Source organism: Lissotriton vulgaris, chromosome 1_2, assembly GCF_964263255.1.
Source record: "Lissotriton vulgaris chromosome 1_2, aLisVul1.2, whole genome shotgun sequence".
Classification (NCBI taxonomy): domain Eukaryota; kingdom Metazoa; phylum Chordata; class Amphibia; order Caudata; family Salamandridae; genus Lissotriton; species Lissotriton vulgaris.
In genome coordinates, this window is record NC_141686.1 from 345,546,756 (window position 1) to 345,568,340 (window position 21,585).

General features: G+C 49.3%; 1 protein-coding gene across 5 annotated transcripts in view; it reads left to right on the plus strand.

The window, feature by feature from the left end:
- The window catches only part of LOC147736739 (E3 ubiquitin-protein ligase TRIM11-like), a 236,681-nt gene that overhangs the window by 135,062 nt on the left and 80,034 nt on the right, over nucleotides 1-21,585 (plus strand). For all 5 annotated transcript variants that reach the window (XR_015307576.1, XM_086953451.1, XM_086953453.1 and 2 more), the window contains exon 5: nucleotides 6,144-6,259. Coding sequence is in view for 4 of the 5 variants with exons in the window: in XM_086953451.1 (XP_086809577.1) it covers nucleotides 6,144-6,259 (116 nt within the window). In the remaining variant the exon portion in view is untranslated. The remainder of the gene's footprint in view (nucleotides 1-6,143; nucleotides 6,260-21,585) is intronic.

The following is a 21,585-nucleotide window of genomic DNA, read 5'->3' on the forward strand; positions in this document are numbered from 1 at the left end:
GCCTCTTTGTTGTAAATATGCCTTGTAGTGTTTTGGCAAAATCCAAGGTTTACTCATCTTAGTAAGTCTGGGATTGGTGAAAATCCGTGGATGGATACACAGGAAGGCCCTTCCTCCACCCTTGGAACACCTCCTTGATGTAAAGTAAATCCCGGCAGCGCTATGCTCTGCCTTGAGTTACTTTGTATGTACTAAGCCACGCAAAGTGGCTGTGAGCGGCTTAATAAATCTTTTACATTATTTTGCATTGTGGTTTGCGCCAGAAAAGTAAAACTAAGGCAACTCTGATGCAAAATCTTAGTAAAAATGGCCCTAAATCCTTTAGAACTGCGCTGTCTGCCCTTAGTCTGAAGAGGTCCGCCCTACTTGTGACAGTAAATGCAGCGCCTGATCCTTACCCCTATGTCAGCCTTATACATCTCTGGGCATCTTTACCTGATTACTCAATGTATGGCAGCGGGCAAAGATGCTACACTGTGTTGCATAAAAGTCAGATAGCAGAAATGTGGCACCAACTCAGACACCCTCGCATCATGGTGTAAGGTTTGTGCAGGAAGGGATACCTCACGCAGAAGAACAATCCTTAAAGTCATTTTCTATCTGTGCTGCAGAATGCATCTCACATAGAGATAGGAAGCTGCGAGGAGCAATAAAGGGATGTGTTCTTCTTTCGCGTGGGTCAAGGAGGTGTAGACTTTTGAGGTATTCTCAGCTTTACTAGCTTTAATAAACCTTCTAGTGCGTAAACTCCATGGGCGGATGCCGCTCCACCCCTGCTCCACCCCATCTCCACCCACGCTCTACCCACATTCCACCTCTGCTCCACCCCTGCTCTACCCCTGCTCCACCCCTGCTCCACCCTCGCTCCACCCTCGCTCCACCCCAGCTCCACCCCTGCTCCACCCCTACTCCACCCCTGCTCCACCCCTGCTCCACTCCTGCTCCACTCCTGCTCCACCCCTGCTCCACCCCTGCTCCACCCCTGCTCCACCCCTGCACCACCCCTGCACCACCCTCACTCTACCCCACGCCACCCTGCTCCACCCCGCTCCACCCCGCTCCACCCCCACTCCACCTACACTCCACCCCCGCTCCACCCTTGATCCACCCTTGCTCAACCCTTGCTCCACCCTTGCTCCACCCCTGCTCCACCCCTGCTCCACCCCTGCTCCACCCCTGCTCCACCCTCACTCCACCCCTGCTCCACCCTCACATCACCCTCGCTCCACCCCTGCTCCACCCTCGCTCCACCCTTGCTCCACCCTTGCTCCACTCCTGCTCCACCCACACTCCACCCCTGCTCCACCCCGCCTGCACAGCTGCTGCACCCTAGCTCTACCCATGCTCCACCCACGCTCCACCCACACTCCACTCCTGCTCCACCCATGCTCCACCCCTGCTCCACCCTTGCTTCACTCTCGCTCCACCTGTGCTCCACCCGTGCTTCGCTCCTGCTCCACCCCTGCACCACCCCGCTCCACCCCCGCTCCACATCCGCTCCATGCCCCCTCCACACCGCTCCATCCCCGCTCCACCCTTGCTCCACCCTTGCTCCACCCTTGCTCCACCCTTGCTCCACCCTTGCTTCACCCTTGCTCCACCCTTGCTCCACCCTTGCTCCACCCCAGCTCCACCCCTGGTCCACCCACACTCCACCCACGCCCCACCCATGCTCCTCCCATGCTCCACCATCGCTCCACCCCGCTCTACCCCGCTCTACCCCACTCCACCCGCGCCCCTGCTCCACCCCTGCTCCACCCCTGCTCCACCCTCACTCTAACCCCGCTCCACCCTCTCTCCAACCCTGCTCCACCCACGCTCCACCCACGCTCCACCCACGCTCCACCCCTACTCCACCCCTGTTCCACCCCCGCTCCACCCCTGCTGCACCCCTGCTGCACCCTCGCTCTACCCCTGCTGCACCCTCGCTCTACCCCTGCTCCACCCACACTCCACCCCTGCTCCACCCACGCTCCACCCCTGCTCCACCCTTGCTTCACTCTCGCTCCAACCGTGCTCCACCCGTGCTCCACTCCTGCTCCACTCCTGCTCCACCTCGCTCCACCCCCTCTCCACCTTCGCTCCATCCCTGCTCCACCCCCGCTCCACCCCTGCTCCACCCCTGCTCCACCCCTGCTCCACCCCTGCTCCACCCCAGCTCCACCCCTGCTCCACCCTCGCTCCACCCATGCTCCACCCCTGCTCCACCCCTGCTCCAACCCCGCTCCACCCCCGCTCCACCCCTGCTCCACCCCTGCTCCACCCAATCTCCACCCCTGCTCCACACAATCTCCACCCAATCTCCACCCTCGCTCCACCCCTGCTCCAACCACGCTCCACCCTCGCTCCACCCTCACTCCAACCCCACTCCACCCCCGCTCGACCCTCACTCCACCCTCGCTCTTCCCTCTCTCCAACCCCGCTCCACTCCTGCTCCACCCACGCTCCACCCACGCTCCACCCCTGCTGCACCCCTGCTGCACCCCTGCTGCACCCCTGCTGCACCCTCGCTCCACCCTTGCTACACCCACACTCCACCCACGCTCCACCCCTGCTCCACCCACGCTCCACCCCTGCTCCACCCCTGCTCCACCCCGGCTCCACCCCTGCTCCACCCAATCTCCACCCTCACTGCACCCTCACATCACCCTCGCTCCACCCCTGCTCCAACCACGCTCCACCCTCGCTCCACCCTCACTCTAACCCCGCTCCACGCCCGCTCTACCCTCGCTCCACCCTCGCTCCAACCCCTCTCCACCCACGCTCCACCCACGCTCCACCCCTGCTGCACCCCCACTCCACCCTTGCTCCACCCCTCCTCCACCCCTGCTCCACCCTTGCTCCACCCTCGCTCCACCCTTGCTCCACCCCTGCTCCACCCCTGCTCCACCCCTGCACCACCCCTGCTCCACCCCTGCTCCACCCCTGCGCCACCCTCGCTCCACCCCTGCTCCACCCCTGCGCCACCCCTGCTCCACCCCTGCTCCACCCTTGCTCCACCCTTGCTCCACCTATGCCCACCCCTGCTCCACCCCTGCTCCACCCCTGCTCTACCCTCACATTACCCTTGCTCCACCCCTGCTCCACCCTCGCTCCAACCCCGCCCCACTCCCGCTCCACCCACGCTCCACCCCTGCTGCACTCCTGCTGCACCCCTGCTCCACCCCTACTGCACCGCTGCTGCACCCTCGCTCTACCCCTGCTCCACCCCTGCTCCACCCATGCTCCACCCACGCTTCACCCACGCTCCACCCCTGCTCCACCCGTGCTCCACTCCTGCTCCACTCCTGCTCCACCCCTGCACCACCCCGCTCCACCCCCTCTCCACCTCCGCTCCATCCCCGCTCCACCCCGGCTCCACCCCCTCCACCCTTGCTCCACCCTTGCTCCACCCTTGCTCCACCCCTGCTCCACCCCTGCTCCACCCCTGCTCCACCCTTGCTCCACCCTTGCTCCACCCTCGCTCCACCCCAGCTCACCCCTGCTCCACCCCTGCTCCACCCCTGCTCCACCCCTGCTCCACCCATACTCCACCCTCGCTCCGCCCTCGCTACACCCGGCTACACCCCGCTCCACCCCGCTCAACCCCGCTCTACCCCGCTCCACCCCGCTCCACCCTCGCTCCACCCCTGCTCCACCCCCGCTTCACCCCTGCTCCACCCCTGCTCCACCCCTGCTCCAACCCTGCTCCACCCCTGCTCCACCCATGCTCCACCCAATCTCCACCTTCGCTCCACCCTCACATCACCCTCGCTCCACCCCTGCTCTAACCACGCTCCACCCTCGCTCCACCCTCACTCCAACCCCGCTCCACCCCCGCTCCACCCTCGCTCCACCCTCGCTCTTCCCTCTCCACAAACCCGCTCCACTCCTGCTCCACCCACGCTCCACCCCTGCTGCACCCCTGCTGCACCCCTGCTGCACCCTCGCTCCAACCCTGCTACACTCACACTCCACCCACGCTCAACCCCTGCTCCACCCACGCTCCAGCCCTGCTGCACCCTCGCTTCACCCTCGCTTCACCCTCGCTTCACCCTCTCTCCACCCTCTCTCCACCCATGCTCCACCCACGCTCCACCCTCGCTCCAAGTCAAGTCAACTCAAAAACATTTGTATCACGCACATATCACATCCAAAGAGTCTCATGGCGCTTGCAGACGGCTCTGACGAGAAAAGAGGGAGGCCTAGTTGGAAAAAAGCCAGGTCTTCAACTTCTAACGGAAGCAGCTGTGTTCACCCCTGCTCCACCTTCGCTCCACCCTCGCTTCACCCTCGCTCCACCCACGCTCCAACCCCGCTCCACCCCTGCTCCACCCTCACTCCACCCTAGCTCCACCCACGCCCCACACATGAATTCGCCCCCGGGGCAGAGTCAGACTAGACAGTGTCATGCGCCGCCGTGCATTTCTCTTTGAATTAAATGCCACACAAAGGCAAGTAAACTCATTTGTGTAGCGTCACCAATCATTAAGCATGGGTGTAAAATTCGTTCCGCTCGCGGAATTTGCAGATTTTCTGCAATTCCGCAATCTGCAAATCTTGCGAAATTGCAGAAAAATCCGCGAAATAGCGCGGAAGGAATTTTGCACAACTGAAAGCACTTAGCCGGTGCAAAAGTTCAAGCTAATTTGTAGCCATTCCCTGTAGTGCTTCCTCAAGAGTTCAGTTGCTTACTTGCAACTATTCTCTGACCCTGCTGTGACCCTCAAAGAAGGGTCAGAGAATAGTTACAAGTATGGCAGAATGCTCCTATAATTTTTTTTTAACTGCAACAGGAAGCACTTACAGCTAAAGAAGCAGGTGCCAGACTTGAAGCTCAAATTCAGTGACACATTAACCAGCCCCAAATTAATTCATCTCAGTTGAGGCTGGGCAGGTGTGCTTTTCCCCCATAATCTACAGTGGTGAACCAGTGGGTGCTGTGATGAACCAGAGGGTGGCAGTGCTGAACCAGAGGGTGGCAGTGATGAACCAGAGAGTGGCAGGGGTGAACCAGAGGGTGGCAATGGTGAACCAGAGGGTGGCAGTGGTGAACCAGAGGGTGGCAGTGCTGAACCAGAGAGTGGCAGTGGTGAACCAGAGGGTGGCAGTGGTGAACCAGAGGGTGACAGTGCTGAACCACCAGAGGGTGGTAGGGGCGAACCATAGGGTGGCAGTGGTGAACCAGAGGTTGACAGTGATGAACCAGAGGGTTACAGTGGTGAACCAGAGGGTGACAGTGATGAACCAGAGGGTGACAGTGGTGAACCAGAGGGTGGCAGTGGTGAACCAGAGGTGACAGTGATGAACCAGAGGGTGACAGTGATTAACCAGAGGGTGACAGTGATGAACCAGAGGGTGGCAGTGGTGAACCAGAAGGTGCTGTGATGAACCAGAGGGTGCTGTGATGAACCTGAGGATGTCAGTGATGAGCGAGGGGGTGGCAGTGATGAACCAGAGGGTGGCAGTGGTGAACCAGAGGGTGGCAGTGGTGAACCAGAGGGTGACAGTGATGAACAATAGGGTGGCAGTGGTGAACCAGAGGCTGCTGTGATGAACCTGAGGGTGCTGTGATGAACCAGAGGGTGGCAGTAATGAACCAGGGGGTGGCAGTGATGAACCAGAGTGTGGCAGTGATGAACCAGAGGGTGACAGTGGTGAACCAGAGGGTGGCAGTGGTGAACCAGAGGGTGATAGTGATGAACCAGAGGGTGGCAGTGGTGAACCAGAGGGTGGCACTGATGAACCGTAGGGTGGCCGCGATGAACCACAGGGTCGCAAACAGGCTGGAAACGTGGAAACAACATGGTCGCGACCGTTGCGACCACACAAGTAAGTTCGAGTTCCCGAACTTGTAAAAAACCCTCGCGAACTGGCAAAAACCCTCGCAAACTGGCAAAAACCCTCGCGAACTGGCAAAAAAAACCCCCTCAAATTCACACAACTTCGCGGATTATGCGAATCGCGAATTTGCTTTCGCACGAATTCGCGGAACGCGAATTCGCAAATTTCGCCCATGCTTATCAATCATGAATAACATTTTGCGTCATGGCATCCCCAGGGCTGCCTGTTGGTTCCATCAGCAGGCAGAGGCAGCTTGACATTTCCTGCCCTCTCTTTTCCATTCATATGGGCATGTGCTCTGACGCTTCTCTTGTTCTCAGGACTCAACATTTGACGATCTGTAAGCCTGAGGATGACTCTGCTGACCGCGAACACACCGTGAAGAGGTACTGCTCGCAGTCCGAGTACCTGAAGGAAAGAGTGACGAAGATCAAAGGTGAGTGAGTTCAGCCCCGTGGCCATCACAGCTGAGGGGCGGGGGGGTCATACATGCAGCAGACCTTCACACACACTCGGGTCACGCCCTTGGGGCTCCCCCTGCATCCTTACCCAAGCAGAAAAGTTGCAAGCACACCAATTCAATTCAATCAATTCAATTAATTTTATTATGTTTTGGCTCTCGACGAGGGCCACATAAAGTACACAATACAAATTACATGCAAAAGAAAAAATTCAATACAACAATCACAAGACTAACTGCATCGATTGACAATAGACAAGAATAATCAACACCAAACACCTCCATATCTCCTTAATAAATAGCTAAAAAACCTTTAAAAAAGTTAAAAATATAAAAGCAAAACATTTCATTTGGAGGGCAATACAAAGCTTGCAGGAAGATATTTACATTGGAAATGCCTAGTTGCAGACATATTGGCTTTAACCATTTCAACCGCAATAAGCAGAGTGCAGGGAATATCAGCAGCACATGAGTACGATCCTGAACACTCATATTACAGAGATTATACATCGGAGAGGATCCATACCATTTGGATAAGAGTAAATTTAGAGGCAATAGATCATATCCTAAAAGAAACCATAATCTTCGGACACCATGTGGAATATTCCATGTGGCATAGGGTTGGGCAAACTTCATAGAGTAAGAATTAAGAAGGAGATCACAACCCCCCTTTTCTGGTAATACATTCTTATCTGTTTTAAAACAGAGTTCCCACGATGCCTGTTTCAGCAAGGTTTTTAGCTAAATAAAACACTTTCATCTAACTCTAGAAGTGACACAGATCTTCTAAAGTTCCTTACTATTCGAGAGAACTCTTTAAAGTTGCCCAACAATTCTCCTATGAGAAGAGCTCTCAGCGATCTCGGTTCTGCTCTGGCCAAGCATGCCACCCATCTTACCAAAGCACATAGTCCCTGAACCCAGCTGCTCCTGAGGCCAAAATCGAGCCTACATGCGGCCAGGGAGCACGCGGTGTTGAGGGTAGATAAGGATCTTAGGAGTTTCCCTTCAATTGTGTGGCAGAAACCCCAGTGCTTTAGCTCTACAAGTTCTAAAGATAAGCGTTCCCGAGCACAAGAAAACTCCAAAGTGTTTCTAGAAAATTCAAGATAATTTCAATAGTCCAAAGAATCAGTTCCTTATTTATATATTTATTTCTCTTTGTCTTGTCTCGTCATACATCAGAGAATTCTTCATAAATGTTCATCAAATTCACATCACCGTAGCCAGTGAAAAAAATGCCAACACGTGTTTCGTCAAGGGACACAATCTCCCAAATGACTTCCTCAGGGCATATAGGTTTTCAGCTTCAGAAGGATATGTATTATCGAGTCCAAAGATCAATAGTATTCCAAATGTAAAATAGGTACTGTGTCCATTCCTTCTATTGAATTTCTTCGTGTATATATAATAATTGAGTTGATATTCAAGGAGAGTACTCCACACTGCATCAGATGGGGTCCATTTTCGTGAATTCACGAATGGACACAGTACCTATTTTACATTTGGAATACTATTGATCTTTGGACTCGATAATATACGGTGGTAGGCGGACTCTCTGTGTTCTTCCGTCGAGGAAGGAGATGATCCATTCCAGCGCCTTGTCCTGGATTCCGATGTCGTCTGCATACATCAGACAAGAGATAGAAGACCCCCCCACCACCGGAGCTATACCTACACAAGCAGACAAGGAGGCAGGGAGATCTGCAGTATACAGGGAAACAATATTGGAGCCAAGAGGCAACCTTGTTTAAGGCCGTTCAAAGATGGAATTAATTGCGAGAGAGGTAGGAGTCCAGGATGAAGCCCAGGTTTCGTGCATGGTCTGTCGGTTTGGGTGCGGTGCCCAGGGCGGGAGGCCACCAGGAGTCGTCCCAGGCGGAGGGTGAGGAGCCCAGGATGAGGACCTCCGTCTTGTCCGAGTTCAGTTTCAGGCGGCTGGTCGTCATCCACTCGGCTACCTCTTTCATCCCTTCATGCAGGTTGGCTCTGGCGGCGGCGGGGTCGTTGGTCAGGGAGAGGATCAGCTGGGTGTCGTCGGCGTAGGAGATTATGCTGAGGTTGTGTTTGCGTACGATGGCCGCGAGGGGGCTCATGTAGACGTTGAAGAGGGTGGGGCTCAGAGATGATCCTTGGGGGACGCCGCAGATGACTTCGGAGGCCTCTGACTTGTACGGTGGTAGGCGGACTCTCTGTGTTCTTCCGTCGAGGAAGGAGATGATCCATTCCAGCGCCTTGTCCTGGATTCCGATGTCGTCTGCATACATCAGACAAGAGATAGAAGACCCCCCCACCACCGGAGCTATACCCACACAAGCAGACAAGGAGGCAGGGAGATCTGCAGTATACAGGGAAAACAATATTGGAGCCAAGAGGCAACCTTGTTTAAGGCCGTTCAAAGATGGAATTAATTGCGAGAGACCCCTTTCTCCACCTTGGAGCACACGACACCAAGTATCCGTATGAAGGACACGCACAAGATCCAATAAGTAAGATGGTAAACCTAATGCTGCTAGTTTTCTCCACAGCGTACGACGATCTACTTTGTCGAACGCTGTGGAGAAATCAATAAACGCAGCAAACACCACCCCCCCTCGGACATGTGTGTATTTGTCCGAGATCACCTGTAGGGCGGTGAGATTATCTAATGTACCGTGCCCCCTACGGAAACCAGTTTGTTCTAATGGCAAGATGTTATTCTCTTCGACCCATTCGTTAAGTAATATTAAAATACATTTTGCAAAAACCTTTCCGATTGAGTCAAGGAGAGCTATCAGACGGTAATTCATGGGGTTGTCCCTGGCTCCCTTCTTAAAAATTGGGATCAATATACTTCCCCTCCAAGAAGCAGGAACCATTTTAGTGACAAAGCACGATCTAAACAATGGATAGAGTATCTTACTCCATAAAGAAGGCTCCTGCTTCAGAACCGTCATAGGTAGCTCGTCAGGACCCATTGCTCCGGAGGAGCGCATGTTCTTTATGGCCATTTCTAACGTTTTCTCTGTTGGGAAGTTAGTAGGACCATCAGATGTTTGAACAAGCTCACTATCTTCAACCAGTGTATCATTCCCTGCATAGACCTTCAAAATAAAGGAGGACCATACTTCTTCAGAAATAGGGTAATGGGGAGAGGACTAGTTCTGGCACCACATCCCTTACCAACTATAGACCAAAATTCTCTAGCCTTACCATGCAGAACGGCTTCCCTTAAATTTATCCATACAGAATCTTCCTTCTCTTTTTTAAGTTTCAATTTCAATCTAGTTCTCCTTCTTTTTAACTTCGATATTTCCTTTGCTAGTTCACCAGATCTACATAAAAATTGCTTCCTCACTAGTTTATTTATTTCCTTATTCAGGGAACACAATACACTAGGGTGTACCACCTTTTTCCTAGAACAACTAGCCTTTTTCACATCCAAGATGATCTTCCTCATAAATTTTTCGAAGTTTACAATTTTGGAACCCTGCCAATTGCTTAATTCTAATATGGTTTTGCAGAGAATATCCTGCACACCTATAATGGCAGTTGGATTCCAAAAACATCTACCCGAAGAACCATGAAAATTAACACCTTTATTATTAAGGGACCAAGACTCAGTGGGCAGAGGTTTTAAAGAGATAGTTATACTGATCATACTATGGTCACTCAAAGCTGTTGGGGATACCATTAGATCCTGAACTAACCAAAAAATACCATAATCGGAGATCACATATTCAAGTATTGAAACGCTAAAAGGGGACCTATGAGTAAATTTCGCGGGCACATCAGAGGGAAATCTCCCATTTAGAATAAGTCCCTCGACTGCCGACAGTTCTTCCAAAAGAGTCTTCCCTCTTTTATTAGTTTTTATTTTATCTGGGAAGAGAGATTGTGGGATAAGGTAGGCCTCTTCTTTGGCTTTGTTTCTAAATAGATTTAAACTAGAATTAGAGATTTTACAGTTCAAATATCCGACAAGTATAACTTCAGGTGGAGGATAAACCTCTTTAATCTGTCTGATATAATGAAACACTTGCTTCAATAAAATGTTAAAACACTCTTCGGGAGGAATGTAAGCGTTAATGATTACGACAGAGGACTTATTTGCAGAGCTAGGGAGATTAGCTATTGTTATAGCTTGGAAGAAATTACTTGGGTCAATATAGAGACACTTTGGAGTTTTCTTGTGCTCGGGAACGCTTATCTTTTGCCTTTGAATCCTTTGTTTTGCAGAGGATTGCCTAGGGGTCGCTGGTGGCCGTTTTCCCCTGTTCCCTTGAGCCACCTTACTTGGAGATTACTATATTAGTTGGAAGTGCGCATAATTTACCCAGTCACCTCCTGTTTTGTATTATTAACTCTACAAGTTCTATTCCATATAATATCGTAGCAGGAATCTTTGCCCTATATACCTCAAGAAGACAGGAAAAGTGTCTTTTACCAGTGGCGAGATAAAGGGAATTCAGACCTTTCCCATGAGCGAGGGCTTTACGTGAACTATGTTCAATATGGGGCTTCTCACTCAAATTGGCCGCAATTATTTTACCCAAAAAAGTATAGGATTTGACTACCTCTACTTTCTGGCCGCCTATGGACCATCCATAGTTTTCAGATCGACACTTCTTTTTCCCTGCAATACACATAATTTTACTTTTAGATGTATTGATCTTCATAAAATGAGAGTCAGCAAATGCCTGTAAAGCCTGCAGACGGTTGGCCAGGCCCTTAGGTGTTAAATCTAGGACGAGGATATCAATCAATCAATCAATCAATCAGTGACACTTATAATGCGCGCTACATACCCGTAGGGTCTCAAGGCGCTGGGGGGGGAGGGGGGGTGTGCCGCTACTGCTCGAACAGCCAGGTCTTCAGCCTCTTCCTGAAGGAGAGGTGGTCTTGGGTCAGGCGCAGGTCGGTCGGGAGGGAGTTCCAGGTCTTGGCGGCCAGGTAGGAGAAGGACCTTCCTCCTGTAGTCGCTCTTCGGATGCGGGGGACGGCGGCGAGGGCGTGGTTGGCTGATCGGAGGTGGCGTTTGGGGGCGTAGAAGTTGACTCGGCTGTTGAGGTAGCTCGGGCCTTGGTCGTGTAGGGCTTTGTGTGCGTGGGTGAGGAGGCGGAAGGTGATTCTCTTGTTGACGGGGAGCCAGTGAAGGTCTCTCAGATGTCCGGAGATGTGGCTGGTTCGTGGGATCTCGAGGATGAGTCTGGCTGAGGCGTTTTGGATCCGCTGGAGTCTCTTCTGGAGCTTGGCGGTGGTACCGGCGTAGAGGGCGTTGCCGTAGTCCAGTCGGCTGGTGACGAGGGCCTGGGTGACGGTCTTCCTGGTCTCTGTGGGGATCCACCAGAAGATCTTCCGTAGCATGCGTAGGATGTTGAAGCACGCCGAGGAGACGTTGTTGACTTGCCTGGTCATGGAGAGGGAGGAGTCCAGGATGAAGCCCAGGTTTCGTGCATGGTCTGTCGGTTTGGGTGCGGTGCCCAGGGCGGGAGGCCACCAGGAGTCGTCCCAGGCGGAGGGTGAGGAGCCCAGGATGAGGACCTCCGTCTTGTCCGAGTTCAGTTTCAGGCGGCTGGTCGTCATCCACTCGGCTACCTCTTTCATCCCTTCGTGCAGGTTGGCTCTGGCGGCGGCGGGGTCGTTGGTCAGGGAGAGGATCAGCTGGGTGTCGTCGGCGTAGGAGATTATGCTGAGGTTGTGTTTGCGTACGATGGCCGCGAGGGGGCTCATGTAGACGTTGAAGAGGGTGGGGCTCAGAGATGATCCTTGGGGGACGCCGCAGATGACTTCGGAGGCCTCTGACTTGTACGGTGGTAGGCGGACTCTCTGTGTTCTTCCGTCGAGGAAGGAGATGATCCATTCCAGCGCCTTGTCCTGGATTCCGATGTCGTCTGCATACATCAGACAAGAGATAGAAGACCCCCCCACCACCGGAGCTATACCCACACAAGCAGACAAGGAGGCAGGGAGATCTGCAGTATACAGGGAAAACAATATTGGAGCCAAGAGGCAACCTTGTTTAAGGCCGTTCAAAGATGGAATTAATTGCGAGAGACCCCTTTCTCCACCTTGGAGCACACGACACCAAGTATCCGTATGAAGGACACGCACAAGATCCAATAAGTAAGATGGTAAACCTAATGCTGCTAGTTTTCTCCACAGCGTACGACGATCTACTTTGTCGAACGCTGTGGAGAAATCAATAAACGCAGCAAACACCACCCCCCCTCGGACATGTGTGTATTTGTCCGAGATCACCTGTAGGGCGGTGAGATTATCTAATGTACCGTGCCCCCTACGGAAACCAGTTTGTTCTAATGGCAAGATGTTATTCTCTTCGACCCATTCGTTAAGTAATATTAAAATACATTTTGCAAAAACCTTTCCGATTGAGTCAAGGAGAGCTATCAGACGGTAATTCATGGGGTTGTCCCTGGCTCCCTTCTTAAAAATTAGGATCAATATACTTCCCCTCCAAGAAGCAGGAACCATTTTAGTGACAAAGCACGATCTAAACAATGGATAGAGTATCTTACTCCATAAAGAAGGCTCCTGCTTCAGAACCGTCATAGGTAGCTCGTCAGGACCCATTGCTCCGGAGGAGCGCATGTTCTTTATGGCCATTTCTAACGTTTTCTCTGTTGGGAAGTTAGTAGGACCATCAGATGTTTGAACAAGCTCACTATCTTCAACCAGTGTATCATTCCCTGCATAGACCTTCAAAATAAAGGAGGACCATACTTCTTCAGAAATAGGGTAATGGGGAGAGGACTAGTTCTGGCACCACATCCCTTACCAACTATAGACCAAAATTCTCTAGCCTTACCATGCAGAACGGCTTCCCTTAAATTTATCCATACAGAATCTTCCTTCTCTTTTTTAAGTTTCAATTTCAATCTAGTTCTCCTTCTTTTTAACTTCGATATTTCCTTTGCTAGTTCACCAGATCTACATAAAAATTGCTTCCTCACTAGTTTATTTATTTCCTTATTCAGGGAACACAATACACTAGGGTGTACCACCTTTTTCCTAGAACAACTAGCCTTTTTCACATCCAAGATGATCTTCCTCATAAATTTTTCGAAGTTTACAATTTTGGAACCCTGCCAATTGCTTAATTCTAATATGGTTTTGCAGAGAATATCCTGCACACCTATAATGGCAGTTGGATTCCAAAAACATCTACCCGAAGAACCATGAAAATTAACACCTTTATTATTAAGGGACCAAGACTCAGTGGGCAGAGGTTTTAAAGAGATAGTTATACTGATCATACTATGGTCACTCAAAGCTGTTGGGGATACCATTAGATCCTGAACTAGCCAAAAAATACCATAATCGGAGATCACATATTCAAGTATTGAAACGCTAAAAGGGGACCTATGAGTAAATTTCGCGGGCACATCAGAGGGAAATCTCCCATTTAGATTAAGTCCCTCGACTGCCGACAGTTCTTCCAAAAGAGTCTTCCCTCTTTTATTAGTTTTTATTTTATCTGGGAAGAGAGATTGTGGGATAAGGTAGGCCTCTTCTTTGGCTTTGTTTCTAAATAGATTTAAACTAGAATTAGAGATTTTACAGTTCAAATATCCGACAAGTATAACTTCAGGTGGAGGATAAACCTCTTTAATCTGTCTGATATAATGAAACACTTGCTTCAATAAAATGTTAAAACACTCTTCGGGAGGAATGTAAGCGTTAATGATTACGACAGAGGACTTATTTGCAGAGCTAGGGAGATTAGCTATTGTTATAGCTTGGAAGAAATTACTTGGGTCAATATAGTGAGAGAATCTCCACTGCAGTTTGTTAGACAAAAAACAAGCAATTCCCCCTTTAGCGTGGCCTTTCTTGGAGGGAGCAGCCGGTGCCTCCAACACATAGTAATCCTTCCCTGCATAAATGTTATTAGTACACCATGTTTCTTGGATGCAAATCACGTTTGCTTCAGTCGAGAGTAAAAACTCTAATTTCTCTGGACTATGTTATAACTTGGTTTCCCTGCTGCTCAGCTAGTATGTATGTCATATAGATTGTTGGATGATTGGAATGTTGCTGTGCTGTGAATGTCAGTTGAGTGAGGGCTGAGCAGCAGGACAGCTGCTCCTGATGGGGTTAATATTATATCATAACTAACTAACTTAAATAAAGTAACTTGATCTATCTTACTTGAAGTATCCATCTTCTCTTTGAGTACAACAGACTACTATATATCCCGGCTGCATTCCAAGAAATAATATTCAAATTATTGTTAAAGGTGTTGAAATAATTTGGGATTATCTGTGATCTTATTAGATAGGGCACTAGGCAGCCAATTCCACTGTTGATTATCCTCTGAGGGAAAAGAATTCTGAATTAGTGGAGGAGGCAATACCTGGGAGACCGAACGTTTTCCCTTTAAAACCCAAATCTTTAAATCATTAAAGGGAGAAGGGGCCCCATCTTGTTTGTCACCCCTTTGGGCCATACCATGGGGTGGATTGGCTTTTCCTAGAGTGAAAATAGGCAAGACGTCAATTCCTCTACATTGGAAATTCTCCGCTTGTTGTAATATAAGATTTACAATAATTTTAGAATGGAATTTGACCCTTATGCGTGTCACACTATCTCCACCTAACAGAGTAACTAACTTGATGTCACTTGATTGTATGAGGTGAAGACTTTCCAAGTCTTTAAAACATTTGAGCAACCATGATCTATTTAAAGGCAAGTCAGCATCAAATAAAGGCAAAAAGTCCAAAACCAAAGTGTCCACATAAGACATTGATACTTTTGCCTGGGAGAAAAAATGGGGACGTACACCGTCCTCTTCTAGAAGTAAAATAGAAGAAGCCAAGGGGTTGAGGGCCCCAAGTTGGGCCAGGGTAGGTCTCGTCACCTCTGCCACTGGGGGGGCTGATCAACCCATGTCCATCATTCTGGGGAAGGTCCTCCACAGCCATAGGAAGAGTGTTGAATATAACCCTTGGTCCACAGTCGGGGAGGCGGTTATCAACAACCGAGCTCGTGGCCACAGGGTTAGACTCACTAACATTATCCTCATTATCAGTTAACGCAATTGGATCTTGGAAGATTATCCGCCTCTGTCTTTTCTTCCTGTATTTGCGCACAGGTTTCCTTTTTTTTCCTTTATTATTTCTATGTTTGCCGATTTTTCCTTTTCCTCTTTCTCATCAACATGTTGCCCATTTTTGTCCGGGATGAATATTGGAAATAATTCTGGTACCACTTTTAAGTCAGAAACAGACAAGTTTTCTTCCTCTATTTCCAATTCTGAAATCTTTACACAGTTGGCTGCCGCAGTGATCGGAAAGATCGTGGCATCGTTTTCTTGAACTACTACTGTAGACTTTATACCAGAATTACCTACAGGAACATTTACATACCCCGTTGCCTTGCTAGTACCCGCCTCAGATGGAGGATCAGTACTCTTTTCGGGTACTTTTAGCAACAACTATTTCAATATTTGTGTGACAGAATCCAAGATACAGTCAGAGCTACCCACAAATTTGCCCAAAAGTAATAATATAGAGGCCAGTAAATGTTCCAGGGCAATCAAACATTCAGATATAGGTTTTTCGCCCACAGCAACAGAAGGACAAATGCCAGATAGATTGAGCTCAGGGCTCTTGGAGACATTTAGCAACGCGGACATGTCCTGCACATTTATTGATGGAGTGCTGCTATATAACAATAACCCAGATGGAGTAGCACCCACCGGAGACTTGATGGCTTCTGGAGATTTCAAGCTACCGCCATCCAAGTAACGACCACAAAGTTCTAGGTCAATGGATGACAATGAGGAATCACCTCCTGACCGAACATGAGGAGCAGAGACTTGTAGTGCTGGTAAGTTGTTGGCTTGTTCTCCCTCAGCAGTTTGAGCATGGAGCTTGATCTCGCTATCAAATTCAGAATGTACAAGACAAGTCCTCGCAGCAGTTTCTAATTGGGATGGATCTCTCACAAACAAATGGGGGTCCAAATTGTCTACCACTTTTATCGGTCCCACATGCGAAACTGTAACAGAGCCTTCAGTTTCATTAATTGATACATTCTTATCCACAGGTTTTTCCCACAGTTTAAAGAGCTGACATTGACCCTTCAATAGGGGATTATTGACTGATTTATTTCTTAGGGGGTTGGATTTTGTTTTGGCGCATGACCTTCCCCCCAATATTCTCCCAGAGCGAAGTTTCTTCGTCATCCTCTCCGGCAGTTATACAAATTAAGCCGTTTAAAGGACTTAAACTCCACAAAGAGTGTGATTAAGAACGTGATTGGACCATGAAATAAAAATAGCAATGGAGGAAAATCTGGTGTTAAGTTCCAGTCAGTGTCAAAGGAGTAGGACGCCGATTTTAAGCCTCACGAGGCGCCACTTCACAAGCACACCAGCTCACTTTACCTTACTCACCTGGGCCCATAGACATTTACTTTGCACCGGCAGTCCTGCGTTTCGTCTATTGATTTTCTATCTATCAGTATTTTGGGTCATTTTAGGACCTATACCTGTAAACCATAACTTACCAAATCCTTTGTCACTTATGCTATAAGTCCTAGGGATCGAATAGGGAGTTAGCCTAAATAAGTAAGATTTAGTAATTTACCCTTTCCTGAAATAAACCACAGACTCGAGAAAGTTTTAAACACTTCATCTAAAGGAATTTTGTGTACTCAGGCCACATGACAGTGACAATAAGTTTTACAAGTAAGAAAACAATTAATACTATGTAAAGCTCGTAAGAAATCACAATAACACCTTTAAACATTGGTATCAGGGAAGGGTGAGAAAGGGAAATAGCACAAGGACATACCACATGGATTATATTGACCTAGAATTGTGTGAAGACCAACCCTGGCCACGGGCTGGGGCAAACACAGGGGCTCCTGACAAATTAGGTGCCCACGGGACAGGACAGGTGCAGTTCCGGATAGGTGACCTCAGTAAAGTGCAACACCAGCGTTACACCCCTCTCTCTCTTTAGCCAATTAGTATACCCCAATTCGGAAATCGATATTTTCCTCCAGCAACACCCCGATTCTTCTGACAGAGTGCTCCACTAGCACCTCTGCTCTCGATCTCCTATAGCAGTCGTTGGGTCAGTGGCAGGTCAGCTACTCGGACAGGTCGGACAATTTTCCTAACTAAGCTTACCTTAATTATACTATTTCCAGGGCAATGTACCACCACTAAATGTTACAAATGTATGTGTTTCCCCTTCAATAATTGGTCAGAAAGAAAAGGAGAGGTCATCAAACCATACCAAGATGAGATCATTTTCATTACATTAGGTCAAGCCCCCTCCCATATTTTATTTTCACACAACTTTATTCCGCCCACCAGTATATTTCAATACAATATACAATGTTAATACATTTTGCAAGTTGTCTTCCTTTTCCCAGGTCATGAGGTGAAGTACCCATGCGCATCGCAAGTAAGACATTCCCTGGCACAGTTTCAATGCCACTCTTCCTTGAGTGACTTTACAACTTGTACATTTGCAATTCTTTCCTGTTTATATTTCTTATGAAACTCATGTAATCCAAAGTCCTTTTGTAACGCAACTGGTCCTTTTGTAAAGCGCTCTGACACCTTTGGGTAATGTTCGCGCTATAGAAAATCACTTGAAATAAATAAATAAATAAACAAAGTGATCTTCATTATCCTTAGTCCGTAGTCTTCGTCACAGTCGATACAGCCCTCCCTGAATTTACTGGCCTCCGATGGCTTGGCACGTCAGGACGTGGAAGGGGAATGGCAGGTCTTAGACCACTCTCAATGGGTGGGATTAGTGCAGGTCCGCTCCTACTTCCTGCTTTTGGTCTTGTCACCGAGGTGGGTGCCCCTCACGAGTAATTGACTGTGACGTGTACTACGGACTAAGGACGATGAAGATTACCGGTAAGTAACCAGAACATAAACCCACCATGGTTTCAGAAGTGTGTAAGGAAGTTGATTTTCATATCTGAAGTGAACAAGTGAGTTGAAGCGGTCAATGGAAGCCAAAGAAGTGGTTTAATAAGCGGTTTTATGTGACTGGAGAAAAACTCATTAAGGTCGAGGAGTTGGTAAAAGTGAATCATCCTCGTTACCGTAAGGAAGGGTCACCGAGATACTCTGGTGCAAGTAAAAGTGAGGCGGGATGGAACCCCTTGGTCATGTTGGAGAGGCACTGAGGTAGGGGGGCTATGAAGACTGCAACTGTGGTGAGTCAATGGAAGGAGATGAGATTAGGTCAGAGGAGTGGAGGAAGGGTAGGATGGTTCGGACGGCACAGCTAAAGTGGAAGCAAGTCTGCTGTTGATGTGGGTTGCTTCAGAGGGTTTAACAAGCTGTCGGGAGAATCAGGGATTCCACCATGTCGCATCAGAGTTATATGTCGATTTAAGACATTTGAGACTATGGCAGGAATCCTTATGCACAATTAAGGGCATAATATTTACAACCCCCTTGTGGTGCAATTGCACCTCTGGAGTGTTACGTTTGTGACACTGCATAGGCACAGTGTGCAGACTCATACTTAGGGGAAAGGATGTATCATTACGACTAGAGCGGTCGACCTCAAAGTTGGGGAACCCGGTTCGAATCTCTGCAATGACGCTCAACATCCTGTGATTCTGGGCAAATCACTTAATCTCCCCGCGCCCAACAAAAACGAATGTGATCATCTGTAAAGAAAATGGTGCTAATGTAAAGCGCTCCCATACCTGATGTCTTTGGTTCGAGTTCACGCTATATAAAACTATAAAAAAAAAAAACTTACAAGGTCATGCAAAGCCTGCGTGGCTTTTCATGGCCTCGTAGAGATGGAGTAAGGCGATCCAACGCACGTCTCTGCCTGGCTTTTCATGGTCTCGTAGAGATGGAGTAAGGCGAGCCAACGCACGTCTCTGCCTGGCTTTTCATGGCCTCGTAGAGATGGAGTAAGGCGAGCCAACGCACGTCTCTGCCTCGCTTTTCATGGCCTCGTAGAGATGGAGTAAGGCGAGCCAACGCACGTCTCTGCCTGGCTTTTCATGGCCTCGTAGAGATGGAGTAAGGCACGCCAACGCACGTCTCTGCCTGGCTTTTCATGGCCTCGTAGAGATGGAGTAAGGCGAGCCAACGCACGTCTCTGCCTGGCTTTTCATGGCCTCGTAGAGATGGAGTAAGGCACGCCAACGCACGTCTCTGCCTGGCTTTTCATGGCCTCGTAGAGATGGAGTAAGGCACGCCAACGCAAGTCTCTGCCTCGCTTTTCATGGCCTCGTAGAGATGGAGTAAGGCGAGCCAACGCAAGTCTCTGCCTCGCTTTTCTTGGCCTCGTAGAGATGGAGTCAGGCACGCCAACGCAAGTCTCTGCCTCGCTTTTCATGGCCTCGTAGAGATGGAGTAAGGCACGCCAACGCAAGTCTCTGCCTCGCTTTTCATGGCCTCGTAGAGATGGAGTAAGGCACGCCAACGCAAGTCTCTGCCTCGCTTTTCATGGCCTCGTAGAGATGGAGTAAGGCGAGCCAACGCACGTCTCTGCCTGGCTTTTCATGGCCTCGTAGAGATGGAGTAAGGCGAGCCAACGCACGTCTCTGCCTGGCTTTTCATGGCCTCGTAGAGATGGAGTAAGGCACGCCAACGCACGTCTCTGCCTGGCTTTTCATGGCCTCGTAGAGATGGAGTAAGGCAAGCCAACGCACGTCTCTGCCTCGCTTTTCTCTGAGTCAATCAATCAATCAATCACAGTATTTGTATAGCGCGCTACTCACCCGGAAGGGTCTCAAGGCGCTTGGGGGAAGGGGTCCGCTACTGCTCGAACAGCCAGGTCTTGAGTTGTCTCCTGAAGGCGAGGTGGTCCTGGGTCAGCCGGAGGTGGATGGGGAGGGAGTTCCATGTCTTGGCGGCCAGGTAGGAGAAGGATCTGCCTCCGGCGGTGGCTCTTCGGATGGATCACTGAAATAATATCGAGGGACAAAATATCGACTTGCCAAAATATCGTGGACAAAATATCGACAGTCAAAATATCGAGTTTGTATCTACAAACAGGTAAGTACAAAAATATTGAGTACAAAATATCGTTAACAATAATATAGATGTAAAAAATATCGACTTTATTAAAAACAGTGTTAAATTAAATTAATATTAAATTTTAATTACTAAAATATACTTAAAAATACTTAAATTAAATTATAATAATTAAATAATAAATGAAAGTCCGAGGCCACCGAAGTCATCTGTGGCGTACCACAAGGATCCTCTCTCAACCCCACCCTCTTCAACGTATACATGAGCCCCCTCGCGACCATCGCCCACCAACACAACCTCAACATCATCTCTTACGCGGATGACACTCAACTGATCCTTTCTCTCACCAAGGACCCCAGCACCGCCAAAACTAACCTACACGAAGGAATGAAAGAAGTTGCTGAATGGATGAAACACAGCCGTCTGAAACTGAACTCAGATAAAACAGAAGTCCTCATCCTAGGTACATCCCCCTCTGCATGGGACGACTCTTGGTGGCCGGAAGCCCTTGGAAAAGCACCCATCCCGACAGACCACGCACGGAACCTAGGCGTTATCCTGGATTCTTCACTTTCAATGAACAGACAAGTCAGCGCCGTATCCTCATCCTGCTTCAACATTCTTCGCATGCTCAAAAAAACATTTCGCTGGATCCCCACCGAAACCAGGAAAACAGTCACCCATGCTCTGGTCACGAGCCGACTGGACTACGGAAACACCCTCTACGCAGGCACTACCGCTAAACTCCAAAAGAAACTCCAACGAATCCAAAACGCCTCAGCCAGAATCATATTAGACATCACACACAACGAACACATCTCTGGTCACCTGAAAGACCTCCACTGGCTACCCGTCAATAAGAGAATCACTTTCCGACTGCTAACCCACGCACACAAATCACTCTACGACATCGGACCAGAATGCCTCAACTCAAGACTGTCCTTCTACACCCCCTCCCGCCAACTACGTTCTTCCAGCCAAGCCCTCGCCACTGTACCTCGCATCAACAAGACCACCATGGGAGGCAGATCCTTCTCTCACTTGGCTGCTAAAACATGGAACTCACTCCCCACTTACCTTCGCCTTACTCAGAACCACCTAGCATTCAGAAAGCAACTTAAAACGTGGATATTTGACAAGTAATCCTCCTCCCCTTCCTTAGCGCCTTGAGACCCTCTGGGTATGTAGTGCGCTATATAAATTCTCTGACTTGACTTGACTGACTTGAACCCCAAAAATACCCCTTTACATTAAAACTGAAAACTGACCCTGAACCCTAAAAATGCTCCTTTACCCAAAATGTATCAATATAATTTAATTA